We start from the raw sequence: 13,576 nt of genomic DNA, 5'->3' as shown, positions 1-13,576 counted from the left end.
TGAAATAACATGTATTGCTTAGATTGGCGACCAACACGTGGGAGAACTGATTGGTTTTATATAGTATTTCATGCATGTCAGACTGTGCTGCAAACTATGGATACTGTTCTACCATATGCCTGGTTATTTGTATAATAGCACACTGGATAAAATTGTCATGTTTCTTTTGGCCTCTTGCAACTTCTTCTAATAATGCTGTTTGCCAATTTGCAATATACCATATGTCCATAGTTAATAATTGTTGTTCTTGTAGTGGTTAACAGATATATTATAAGTTCCTTGTTTTTAATTTGCAACATATCATGACAAGTTGAGCCAGTCCTGGGGGTCATGGGGACTGTCTGCCCATAATCAAATTTCTTTCTGTAAATACATTTTCCCTGATTTTTTTCAATTTTTGGACACTCCTACCACATGAGTTGATATTCCCCAATAGTGGGACATCCTCTCCAACACATTGGGGAACTGTTTGGTTTTATATAGGCTAGGAACCTAGGTGTTGAATTCCAACCATACACAATTTTAAGAACTCTTTCTCTGGGGGTTGCCAATATGGTTTTGTATGGCATTTTTGTCCACAGTCTGTTCCACGCTTCTTCTTCAGATTCTAAGCCCCAATTCAGTTCCCACCATCTTCTCAAACTGTGCTGAGAGCAAAATTGAACATCTATAATAGATGTATACAAAGATGGTATTAGTTATTTTGCTATTTTTTGCTATTTTGCCTGCAGGCCATGATATTTGAACAGATGTAATACCATAAATATTTTCCAGTATTCTGACACATTTAGGACCAAATCCTTTTTTTTAACCACTCCAATTAAATACTTTGGTTTCACATAGTCAAATGCTTTAAACATATCTAATGATGAACACACCAGAGGTGATTTTTGTGTCCTATTTGATCTGTTTAAATGTGATTCTTCCTGTATGCATGGCCCTCTCATCAGTGCCTTTATTTCCCCCCACAATACGTAAATAGACCACAGCCTAGCTCTCATTGTTCTGGTTTTGTACTAAGGTGCTGAAACAATAGTGAACATTTCATTTGCCTTTTAATCAGCGACAGAAACTTTTGCAACTGAGATGCGCTAAAAGCGGTAACTGCACAATGCCTTTAGAGTAAAATTGATGGTCAAACTAGTCATCTAAAAATATTGCAAGTTCCTGTATTTGAGGGGAGTCAGAGAAATGGGCTTCCAGCACAGTCCAACTTACTCTTTCAAATCTTGTGTGGGGAAGCACTATGTGCGGTAAAATTCATTTTCCCTTCTTTGCACTTCCTCTTTTAGAACTGAACCTAAATAGAGCCATGGTTTATATTCTGACATATATATTTTTTTTTACTTTTGCTGACTTGACTGACCAGGACTAGATGGAGATACAGAATTCATCTCCATTCAATTTGCTTGCAGTCAATTTCCATTTTTTAAGATTGCTTGTTTTAAAACAATTTGCTTGTTTTAAGATTGCCAAGATTAAAAAACCACAACCACAAACAAGACATGACTTTGATTTTTCAGATAGGTTTGTTAAATTAGACGGCAGAAGACTTTGACTTTGATTTTTCAGATAGGTTTGTTAAATTAGACGGCAGAAGAGACAGTTCAGCCAGAAACCCTGTCAAGGGTTAGCCTAGTTAATATTCAAATACTTAACAATTCTCTTAACTGAATGCATTATGATATCCATCATTATGTTTCTTAAAATCTGTTGCAAAGATAGGAAACATTTATTTGTTTTGTTTTAAAATGCATATTTTCTTTCTTTTTTAAGTGTTCAGAAATATGTATTTAAATGAAAAAAATTGTGCAGTTTTACAGATCAATGTGGAAACAGATGGAACAGACTTATATGCTGATGCATTCAAAAGTGAAATGGAACAGAGTAAGACTGATGCACCATCCCTAGTTTGAAGGATCTTGGAAGCTCTTAAATGTATCCTTTAAAATAAAGGCTACCCTTTGAATTAGTAAATATCTCCACAATAGGGGATGTCTGGCAACTCAAATGACAAGTGGGGGAAATCTTTAACTACAGTTAATCGTTTCTTGCTCGCCCACCCAGAAATCTCATTCTTACTCTTTTACCAAGTGGCCAGAGTGATCCCCCTCCCCAGTTGATGTAGCTTTTCAAATCAGTGCTTATCTCAGAAATATTATCACCATGAAGAAAGGAGGGATAGCTACTCCAGCAATGCAAGGCCCCTCTGCCATTATGAAAAATCATCTTACCATGGACAACGAGGCTAAAATTACAGCTATCAAACTTGTCCTTCGTAGCCGCTTCACATCTGTATGCTCCTGCATAAGCCATTTTTGCTTCAATGATTTGCATTTCAAAGACATAAATCTTAAAAGAAGAAGAAGAAATAAATGGACCACTTCACACAAGGCATTTTGCATTCAGATCTCCTGCATTGCAGGGGGTTGACTAGATGACACTCGGGGTTCCTTCCAACTCTGTAATTCTACGATTCTATGTGTGTCTGCCTGCCTGCCAAGAGAACTGAACTCCTATTGTGTCTTTGAGAAACCCAACAAGCATTCTTCATTCTCATCTATAAAATACCTACACATTCACTCTTTCCAACTCGCTTCTCCAGATTGAAAGTGTTTTTTGCATTTTTCTTCTTCTCCAAACCTTCCAGTTGCCAAACTTTCACCATTACAACATATAGATTGGCAGTGTATCTAACCTTCTTTTAAAGCCATCCAAGTTGACGGCCATCACTGTCTCCTGTGAGCAAGTTTCACGGTTTAACTCTGCACAGTTTTTCCCCAATAGAAAGCGTAGCTTTTAGTAAACTTTTTGTGACACAAGAGGAATGTAGGGTAGCTAGTGTAGGCAACTCCTGGCATTTCTACCGCAGAGGAAAGATTCTCTTTAGCCTTGAAACAGCAAAAATAAAATAAAAAAGTATGCTAAAAATAAAAAGATGGAACGGTTAGTCTGTGAGTTGTACCTTGTTATTTCGGTCATAATTCTCATGAAGCTGGAGGTGTTTCCCCACTTTGCTTCCCAGGTCCATCCACTTCCCCTTGAACCATTTCACAGAAGGCTTCTTCAGGAGGCTTTCGCCTGCCACTTTGGCAGTGAATGTAATGTTCCCACCTTGAGAAGGAAATATATTAAGGTGAAGGTGTCATCTGAGGTATAACAACTGGAGAGAGAGACAGCCAGCAGAAGTATCATTCCCACCCATCCCATTTCTAGGCTATGCACTTACCAACAGTCACTTCTCCATCTTGTGGCCGAGTCACAAAGACACCAATAGGATCCACAGGTGCCTCTTGCTGGGCTTCTGTAGGAAGAACTGGAAAGCAAATGAATGACCCTGGCCTTTGATATCTGATATACGGGTCTTTAGGACCAGCCCACTGCATTGTATCATGTGTTCCAGACTACAGTATGGATATTTCACGCTACTTCCAAGCTGCCCACAGTATATGTTTCTACGTATAGAGCTATCCCTTTGAGATGCTCCATTAACGCTCACTTCGCAGGCCTGTTTCTAAACTGTTTCAACAAATCTTGCCCTCCACATCTCGCCCTCTGGCACATGCCGCAGGGAGGAGGCAGAGTGCGGAGCCCAGCACCGGTTCCTCCTCCCCACAGCATGTCCCACTGGGCGGGACGAATCACAGGGCAGCATGCACTGCGTCATGTGATGTCACATAATGCGCCCCCCAAAATGTGGGGGGCAAGTTTGCGGCCCTGCCTGGAACCCCTGGAATCACACACTGTTCGGAGATTTGGGTGCAACAACACAATTGGACAAGCTGTGCTTGAGATGTTGACCTGTCAAAATGGTCCCCTTCCCTCTAGTGCATTGACAGATTTTAATTCTATGGGAAGGGGGCCAAAATTCCATAGATGACAACTTGAGTGCACATTTGTGCGTACCGATAACGTTTTGACAGGTTAGAGTGGGGTGACAGCTCTGTGCCAGAGCACATGCTTTGCAATTAGGGATATAAGAAGGCATTTTCTGTTCTGCCATGGATTCACTGCATGCAACTCTATTTCCATTCCACTGCAGTTCGTCTTCTACCAAAATCTATGTTATATTTCTTGCTGTCTGTTGTGACAAAATTATGTAACATACATTATGTCATCGTTACATTATTGCACTCCATTCATTTCAATTTAAAGAAAACACAATGCAAGTAGATTGCATATTGTTTGAGGACTGAAAGCAACAGCTAATACTGATCGTATTTGCTGGACTGATTCTCCAGCATCCCTATTTGCAACTGAAAGGCCCTGGGGTCAACCCCTGGCATCTCCAGGCAGGCCTGGGAAAGACTCCTGTCTGAAACTCTAGCTGTTGCTAGTCAAATGAGTTTGATAGACCCATTATATGGCTTTGGAATGGAAATGCAGCGAATCCAGGGCAGAACAGAAAATGCCTTCTTACATTTGTAGATGGCTTCCTATGCCCCTACCTGTAGAAGGAAAACAGTGTGTGATTTACAATGTATTTGGACAAGTAAATAGGGACAGTTGAAGTGTATGCACAGGCCTGCATTTTGTAATACATATATGGTGCTGCGAGTGTCTTTGTTTTTCCCTCTGGTACAAAGACACATTTATTCAACACATGTATGAAGTAATATATGAACTGGTGCCCGTTTGTACATTTAATATAGTCAAGGCTTTTTTTCCAGCAGAAACTCACTGGTAATCAGTTCTGGCACCTCTCAGATGGGCGCCATTGCCATGCTAAGAGAACAAGGGAGGTGTTCGTGGTGAGTTCCAGCACCTTTTTTTCCTAGAAAAATAGCCCTGGATGTAGCTCACAAGTTCATTCCTGTTCTTCTCTTGTTAGTTACTATTTTTAACTGTTTCTACTTTTCCCATTGAGCCTATTATGTTATTATTTTCATTATTCCATTATTCCAACTAGAGGGAGACTACTACCATCATATCTTGTTTACCTTCTGAACTCTTGCTATCACCTGTAGGTTCATTTGAGATAGTTGGCTGAGGAGTATCTGCTCCTTTAGGTGCATCTGAAACAGCTGGTTGAGGAGCAGGTTCAGGAGGAGGAGGCGTCTCTTCTACCTTTTCTAGAAAGGAAGGGAATCAAAGAAAAGTAATTAAAAGCCCCATGCTATTTTCTATATATAAAAATGTTTTATTTCAGTTTCGTAATAAGAATGAATAAGGGACATGCTGAAAACCTGGTGCTTTTCAGGAAAGTATAGTGTATTATTTTAAATGGTGTCTCATGTTACATGCATGATCCTGCGGTATATGCACAATAGGATCCAAATCAGCAATGAATAAATCCATACTTTTTGAGCAGAATGCATGCTCAGATGATGCAAAATTTGAGAAAATGATGCAAAATTGCATCATTTAAGCATCTGTCAATAGAACTGGTCTTACATTTTTGCTTTTTAGGGTTTGAAATTTTATTTTAAGAAGGCTTTAATGATATAAGTTAGAAACTTGGAAATATTAGAGCAGCTAAAACACTTGATGCTAAAAGTGGGGGAAGTGGCTGTAGAGCACAAGATTATTATTTGTGGGTTTTCTTTCCTGCTCTTACATGAACTTTGCAATGAACAAAGTAGACTCTTTTTAGAACAGTTAGGCCCTGGCCACACAGGCAACTCAGTTTCTGAAGAAGGCTTTATATCTTTGAAGGAATATAATGAAAGAAAAGATGAAAATGAAAAAAAGATTAGCTGCCTCGTTTCTGTCAAGACACCCAGACAAGAGTGTATCGTACAATTGTTTTCTCAAACCTGTTTCCTGTAGGGTTGTTGTCCGGAATGGTTTAGCTGCATAAAACTGCAAGTGAACTGGGGCAGCATTCTTGCTTGTTCCTTCTCAGGGAAAACTGAAATGTCTTTTCGCCCTTAAAATCATGCCCTTGACTGCAGAGAGACCAATATGCGAGGGTAGATTGCTGTGGAGTGCTGGGTTATTCATGTATTGTCAGGGCCATAAAACAATGCTTGACTGTTGAGTTTACGTCCAAGACAAAACCACAACCCTGGTACCATGCATTATAATTTATCCCATTTGGACTAACGGCCTTATTTGCAAATTATATCCAGTTAGCAAGAAAGTAGTTTCCCAGTGAAGAGAGTACCATTAGCTCAATAATTTATGTCTTAAAGGCTTTTGAGAAAGGCCTGATGAAATAACCACTCCATCATAATGTCTCTAATGAGGTTGTGTGCATCCATGAACCATCTTGAACCCCATTTACCTGGATCTTTGACTTTGAGTTCAAATTTGACCTTCGAACTTCCGGCAATGACAGCATATGTCACATCATCCTCTTTTCCGACACTATTGATGGTCAGTGAGTGTTTGTTCCCCTCTGACTTGATGACATACTTGTCACTTGCAGCGATTTCTATTCCATTTCGCTGCCACTTCACCTTGATACCTGTCTTCTCTGTCTCTGCTTCAAAAACAGCAACACCTCCTGCGACGACATCTGTTGTCTTTGGCTTCTTGATGAATGCAGAAGCTAAAGAGGAAATGAAAAGGCTTATTTTCCACAGCAAGGCTGACAAATGCATGCAGATCTGCCCTTTCCCCCACCCACTCTTCTACCTACAGTGCATATGAAATTGAATTGGATAAGAAAAAGAATAAGACTGTGAGTAATCAGAAGAATACCTTGGGCACGAAACATCTTCCTTTGGGGGACTGTTGCGTTTTTAAGATTTTTTTTATATGGCGGGAATTTCATCTCATTTAGTCTAGTTAGAAATGTTGGCAATTTTAAATTTATTGCTCATAAAAGCACAATACAGAAATTCTGAATTGCTAACATCATTGTGACATATGCTTGCCAACACCCTATCCCATTTTTGTGTAGAATTCCTCATTCACAACTTGTATTTGTTTAAATCACTATTTCACACTAAACTGTTTACAGCTTCTACAAATCCTGTTTATTTTTTGCTTGAGCAGCTCTATTAATTCCTGGCAAAGCCCTCTTGAGAGAATTGGTTTACATTTTCCATAATAGTTTGTCTATGAAAGAGATAATGTTTTAAATACTTCTTCTAAAAATTAACAATTTCATATTAATTTTATTGACTGTGGGGCTAACCCAAAGTTCATCCTGCTGCCATGCACAACTTGATTCTAAGTTCCAGTGGAATTTACTTATACCCAGGACATATTTGTATATTGTTCTGACACCTTTGTTTTTATCCAGCTGGCAAATGGATCTTTTACGGTTTTGTGTTGGTCTTTGGTTTTAAGCAATTTAATAAATGGCTGACTGACTGATTGACACAGGAAAAGCCAAGGGCACTTTCTCCTTGAGGTGGAGCAGCAATTGCACATCCCATTTCCCAAATCAAAGTACATAGCACCCAAGGCTGATTAAGTTATCATGGTGGCATGCCTGAGGCAGAAAATCCCACAAGCCCCTCTCCTCCTCTCTGATAATAAAAATACAATAAATTATAAATTTGCTGTTCTTTCATGATACCCCAAATAACCTGCCTAAGGTGGTCTCCCCATTCTATCCACTAGCAGGCCTGCCGTTGAATATCCACAGAATATCCATACATTTATTTTGCCCTACCATCATCTACAAATAGATGTTGTAGGCCTGTATAGTGGTTGAAAAACCCCCATCCTGTATCATATGTTTAGATAGAGACAATAGCAGGACAAAATACACTAGTATCTACAGCATGGCCAACGATGCCTCTGTTGGATCTTCAGTTTTCTAAAACTTATTTTCCGTTTCTAGTTTACTGAATGCCGTAAACTAAATAAAACTATAGGGCACATCTCTGAAATAGGGATAATGAGTGTGGTTGCTTTTCCACAGCAATGCCATCACCCTGGGGACAGGATATAGCAAAATATGAAATGAGGACAAGGTTCACTGCATTGGAGCAGCTGCCACTTTCTCTCTAATGGCAGGGCTGTTCCTGGCTCACTGTCTGCTGCCATATTTCAAAAAGTGAAAATCTGGACAGAAAAGTTGTTGAGCTTTATTTAGTTCTGGCCAAAGATGTTGAGCTTTTATTGCAAAATCACAAAGAAATTGGGCGTTTTTGAGGAAAATTGGCAAAAATGACACTGCCGATACGGACTGCCATACATCCAGATCTTCCTGAACTTTTCGCTGATTGTCACCCGGACACTGCTTGCGGCTGTGTCAGGGAAATTCTGGACATATGGAAATCCTAGCACTATGATAGACACACACCCATTCATTTGACCAGTCAAAAATCAGTGTCTTGCTAAGCCAAGGTTGGGAACCTGTGAACTTACAAGTGTTATTGGACTCCAATTCCCATTCGCCCCACAGTCAAGCATGACGAAGTGCTGGAGCTGCAATCTGGCAGCATCTGGCAGTCCACCCTGTGCTCTTGCTGTTTAAACATCTGGGAAGACTCATACAAAACAAGTCCCCTGAAGGCAGAACTCTATTTGTGCAGCTGAGTGAAAGCACCAGACAAGTTGACCCATTGTGTTTGCACCATGGATATTAATATTTAAAATCCCCTTCCAATGGATATTAAGTAGCTCTTTTAATACTCATTAAACTCATATGATATGCAGAAATTTACACATATCACAGATGCTAAAACACAGAAAAAGGAGGTGCAGGGTCACAGGGAGATCAAAGCATATGTGGTGACTGGTACTGTGTGACTATGCACCAGGGAGCTTTTTCGCAGTCTCTCTAGCACAATTGGGAGTCATGCCATTTTGGAAGATTACCAGGAAGCACAAACATCTACCATTTGGCTCCTTTCCCCATAGCATTGGGTTTAAAAAGATTTAGAGAAATATTTCTGTTGAAGCCCAGTCATCATCACTCATCCTATTAGCCTCAAAAGCTTTTGTAAATATGTTAACTGCTTGACAACAATGCATCCTGTAAAAGTTCCAACTTTTAAATGGCATCTTTTCAGCTGCAGTCAGGAACTCCCTGTTCACAAGAGGGAGGTTTTCTAATTATATACTATTTTTTTAAAAAATCAAGCTGCTGTAGAGTTGAAACACACTGCAACTCACAGGTAAGATTCACACATTATGTTTTTCTATCATCATGATGTTATCTCACATTGTTCTTCTCATACATCACTTCAGCTATTCTGTTGAAATGACTCAGCTTTACAAACAAATAAAAATAGTCTCCTTCCCTGAACTTGGATATCTAATATCTCCTTCTCTGAATCATCTTGTAATATCCAGTCCCATTCCATTTAAGGTAATTCTTAATAGTTCTTCCTGAAGTATAGCCATGTCAACATTTTGCTGCCAAATGATTAGTCAAGTGTCTTGTCTATAAAGCTTTCGTGTTGTACTCTGGTAAACTAGTACAGCTTCCAGCCAGAAGGACACTGAGAATTTGTCTCTTCTCAGATGTCTCCAGTTCTTCCATGGCAGTTATGCCATGCTGTCCCCGAACCCCTGGACTGCTACCATCTTAAATCAAATGTTTAGATAACTTCCAATTATTGCGCAATTGATAATCTAGCCTTAGCTGCACAAACATACTAATTACTGAGAAAAAAAATGATTTCATGCAACGTCACAGTCAGTGTTAAGGATATAACAAAATATGGATCAATTAACCAGAAAATTGTGTATTTTACCAAATCACACCTCTTGGTTGCTTAAATTTGCATTTCTAAGCTGAGAGCGAGTGTCACAATTTCATCCAATGAGCATAAAAACTAGTTCCAGAACTTCTTAAAAGCCAACAAATTAACACATGCCTTAATTCCACCCCCCCTTTGAGCTTGCAACCCTGCATCAAATGCCCCCTTGGCCTCCCTCTGATTGGCTCCGGGGCCATAAATGCCTCATGCAGGCTGCATACCTTAGGTAATTTCTCACTGGGCTCTACCCCAGGCTCACCAAAAACTACAGTCACTGGATTGTCCTGCATAATTTTGCCCTTGGACCCACTCAAGACTGCTAGCGTTCCCCTTAGCCAAGACTTGAACTGAAGAAGAAAAAAGTAAGGTAGTCCAGTTTATTGACCCCCAAAATTTTTTTTAGGTGAGTCATGGTCCCCACTCCACCCATTTAAAAGGGGTTTCCCTCCAGCCCTTCTTAATTTGATGATCCCCAGCAAAGCTCTGGTCTTTAGTTCACTCAGGCTCATATATGCATTCCTCCCCTCCAAAGATAAGATTTTTGAATGTGAGAATCCATGTTCCTTTATTTAGTTTTACTTCCTGTGAATTCCAGCACAGCCATGGCACACATGAAAATGAATGATAATAGTATTTTCTTCCAATTTGCCTCCAATCAACAAAATAACTGCCCATGAGTTTGGCATGTACATTCGAATGCTCCAAATGTGTCAGCGAAGGAACTTGTCTAAGTGTTTTGCTCTGGAGCTATATAACGTTACTATAAATTCCTCAGCTGAAAAGAGGCAAAGGCACTTTCTGCACTTATAGGCTTAGCTACCCCTTGATCCCAACTTGTCAAGTCTCGCTATCTTACATTCTTCTTCCCCTTCAGCAGCTGAGGCTGTAAATTCCAGTAACATGAGTAAAAGGCTAGCAATAAGATGGACACACACACACACGGACACACACACACACACACACACACACACACACAACCTTACTTTATAACCTTGTGTATATAATTGTTCTGTACATCTGTTGTGCCACTGGTGCAATAATGCAAAATAATTATATTTATATCCCCCTCCCTTTTTACAGTTCTTCTAAATCTGCAGATAAAAACAAGTAATACTTAATGTATGACTAAAGAATTACATAACCTTCAAGCTCTTCAAAAAGAAAACCTAGTAAAACATTCCAGTCTGTGAAATCTAATTATGCCTCACTTAGATTCCAAGAGGAATTTAAAAAGCACAAAGAGACTTACGGCAGGTTAAAGGCCAACAAATGTATTACCGCATAAGCTTTTATAGACTAGAATCTGAAAGCTTAAAACTAGTGCAATAGTCTTTAAAAGTGCCATGGAACTCACATATCTACTACACTGGAAATTATTACAGAGAATGCAAAGGTTTTTCTGAAAAATGTGAACACCACTGCTGTTTGCAAGTCTCTCTCTCGTTTACTTATCAAAAGCAGTTTTCTTCTTGAAAACCCACTCACAGTGCCTAAAGTTCAAATTTTGTTAAGTATCACTGCTCTTCCCACAAAACTTTATAAGATGATTCCGTATTTGGAAAATCCATTTTATAGCTTCCCTGTTTGACCCTGTAATTGTTCCCAGGATAACAGATACATTAACAAAATATATAATAATCATTTCAGAGCACTTCATTAATTCAGAAATCATTGAACCAAATGTCTTCTTATCCCATATTGCAAAAGGAGGTGCAGGGATGAGACTAGAAGCCTGGAAAATAGTGTGTTCATGACTGAGGTAATATTTGATAGAAGATATGGTATATTGTAGGGACGCAGGTGGCACTGTGGGTTAAACCACAGAGCCTAGGACTTGCCAATCAGAAGGTTGGCGGTTTGAATCCCCGTGACGGGGTGAGCTCCCGTTGCTCGGTCCCTGCTCCTGCCAACCTAGTAGTTCGAAAGCACGTCAAAGTGCAAGCAGATAAATAGGCGGGAAGGAAAACAGCATTTCCGTGTGCTGCTCTGGTTCGCCAGAAGCAGCTGAGTCATGCTGGGCACATGACCCGGAAGCTGTACGCCGGCTCCCTCGGCCAATAAAGCGAGATGAGCGCCGCAACCCTAGAGTCAGCCACAACTGGACCTGATGGTCAGGGGTCCCTTTATCTTTACTGTATATTGTATGTTGCTTGAGGGGGCAAAACCTTACTACAATCAGGGAGCCCAGGGAGAGATGGTAAGCCCCCATCCATAACAACAGGAGAACACAAGAGCCCTGCAGTTCAGAGGCCTATCTGGTGGACCATCCTGTTCTCACAAGGACCCAACTAGAGGTCTATGAAAAGCCCACAAGAAGGATATGAGCACAACAGCACTCTTGCAATTGTATTCAACAGCAACTCGTATAAAGAGGTACGCCACCTGCCGCTTCCTCTTCTTCCTCCTCCCCACTGCCACTGCCACCAACACCACCAGTTCCCTGCCTAGTTTCCTTTTCAGCTTCCTTTTTCTCATCGATTTTGGGTGGAGGGAGGCTGTGGAGTTGGTGGTGGCAGAGCCATCAGCAGCGGGGGAGGGGGCAGGGGTGGGGCAGAGTTGTTATCAGCAAGGGGCAGGGAAAGAATTGGCAGGGGAGCAGCTGGTAGAGGTGGGGGTCGGCATTTTCTCAGTGGCAAAACATCCTGGGGCAGCCCTAGCATAAGCCCCAAGTAGCAAGGCTGAAGTGGGCAAGCTGGTGTTCCAACTGCATTTGGAGACAAAATTCTCCCCAGATCAGGTCTGAGAAAAAAACAGGACAATGTAGAAAAATACTAGAATGCAGCCATGTTCTCTGGAGACACACAAACACACATACGAGTGGCACCTCGGTTTACGAACTTAATCCATTCCTGAAGTCTGTTCTTAAACCAAAACTGTTCTTAAACTGAGGCGCGCTTTCCCTAATGAGGCCTCCCACCGCCGATGCCCTTCCACCGTTTGGATTCTGTTCTTAGACGGAGGTAAAGTTTGCAAACCGGAACACTACTTCCGGTTTTGCACAGTTCATAAACTGAATAGTTCGTAAACAGGGATGTTCATAAACCGAGGTACCACTATATATAAAATTTGTAAAAATGGAGTGAGCTGGTGTCTAGTCTAGTGTGGAAGCAACTCCTAAAAAGCTGTAGGTTTAAATTTTCCACCAAAGCTCCTACGTAAGTGAGAAAGACTTCAAGCCTTTTTGCCAGCATGATATAGCAAATGGCAGGACTTGTCTTGAACCTCAATGGTTATGCAGAAGAAAGAATTTTCAATAGGTGCAGCTTGTCTCATTCCCGCAAAAGTGCAGCTGCAAAACCTTCCTTCTTTTTTAGAACTTTTGAAGATACAGAAAGAAGCACTTCTACTGCATCTGATCACCCAAATGATCTGGTTTTGGAAGTTGATCAGGAACACAGGAAGATACAGTGGTACCTCGGGTTAAGTACTTAATTCGTTCTGGAGGTCCATACTTAACCTGAAACTGTTCTTAACCTGAAGCACCACTTTAGCTAATGGGGCCTCCCGCTGCTGCTGCTGCTGCGCTGCTGCTGCGTGATTTCTGTTCTCATCCTGAAGCAAAGTTCTTAACCTGAGGTACTATTTCTGGGTTAGCAGAGTCTGTAACCTGAAGCGTATGTAACCTGAAGCGTATGTAACCCGAGGTACCACTGTACATGTCTTATCCAAGGTCGGACTATTTCTCCATCTGGATTATGACTATCTGTTCTGACTGGCAATAGTTCTCTAGAGCTCATGGCAGACATATTTCTTATCACTTGCCAACGGAGCATTTTAACTGGAGACCTTACTCATGCGAAACATGGGCTCAGCATTTGGTTCCACAATGCTTGGGATAACATGACAAGTCAAACTCAGAGAAGCAATAACATAGTTCCCATAGACTGGGAATTGATTCAGATTTTAGGACAGCAGACTAAATACCCTTAGGATCCCAGATATATTTCCCTATTGTTTAAGTTATCTGC

General features: G+C 40.7%; 1 protein-coding gene across 1 annotated transcript in view; it reads right to left on the bottom strand.

Annotated features, from left to right (window-relative positions):
• The window catches only part of MYBPC3 (myosin binding protein C3), a 65,292-nt gene that overhangs the window by 49,657 nt on the left and 2,059 nt on the right, over positions 1-13,576 (bottom strand). Inside the window, exons 2-6 of the mRNA XM_081170703.1 lie at positions 6,227-6,493; positions 4,941-5,072; positions 3,230-3,316; positions 2,966-3,114; positions 2,235-2,352 (exon numbers count right to left, since the gene is read on the bottom strand). Of these exons, the coding sequence (XP_081026829.1) occupies positions 2,235-2,352; positions 2,966-3,114; positions 3,230-3,316; positions 4,941-5,072; positions 6,227-6,493 (753 nt within the window). The remainder of the gene's footprint in view (positions 1-2,234; positions 2,353-2,965; positions 3,115-3,229; positions 3,317-4,940; positions 5,073-6,226; positions 6,494-13,576) is intronic.

Source organism: Podarcis bocagei (assembly GCF_964188305.1).
Source record: "Podarcis bocagei genome assembly, chromosome: 1".
NCBI classification, from domain to species: Eukaryota; Metazoa; Chordata; class Lepidosauria; order Squamata; family Lacertidae; genus Podarcis; species Podarcis bocagei.
Note: the sequence above shows the minus strand (reverse complement) of the source record. Positions and strands in the feature narration are given on the sequence as shown.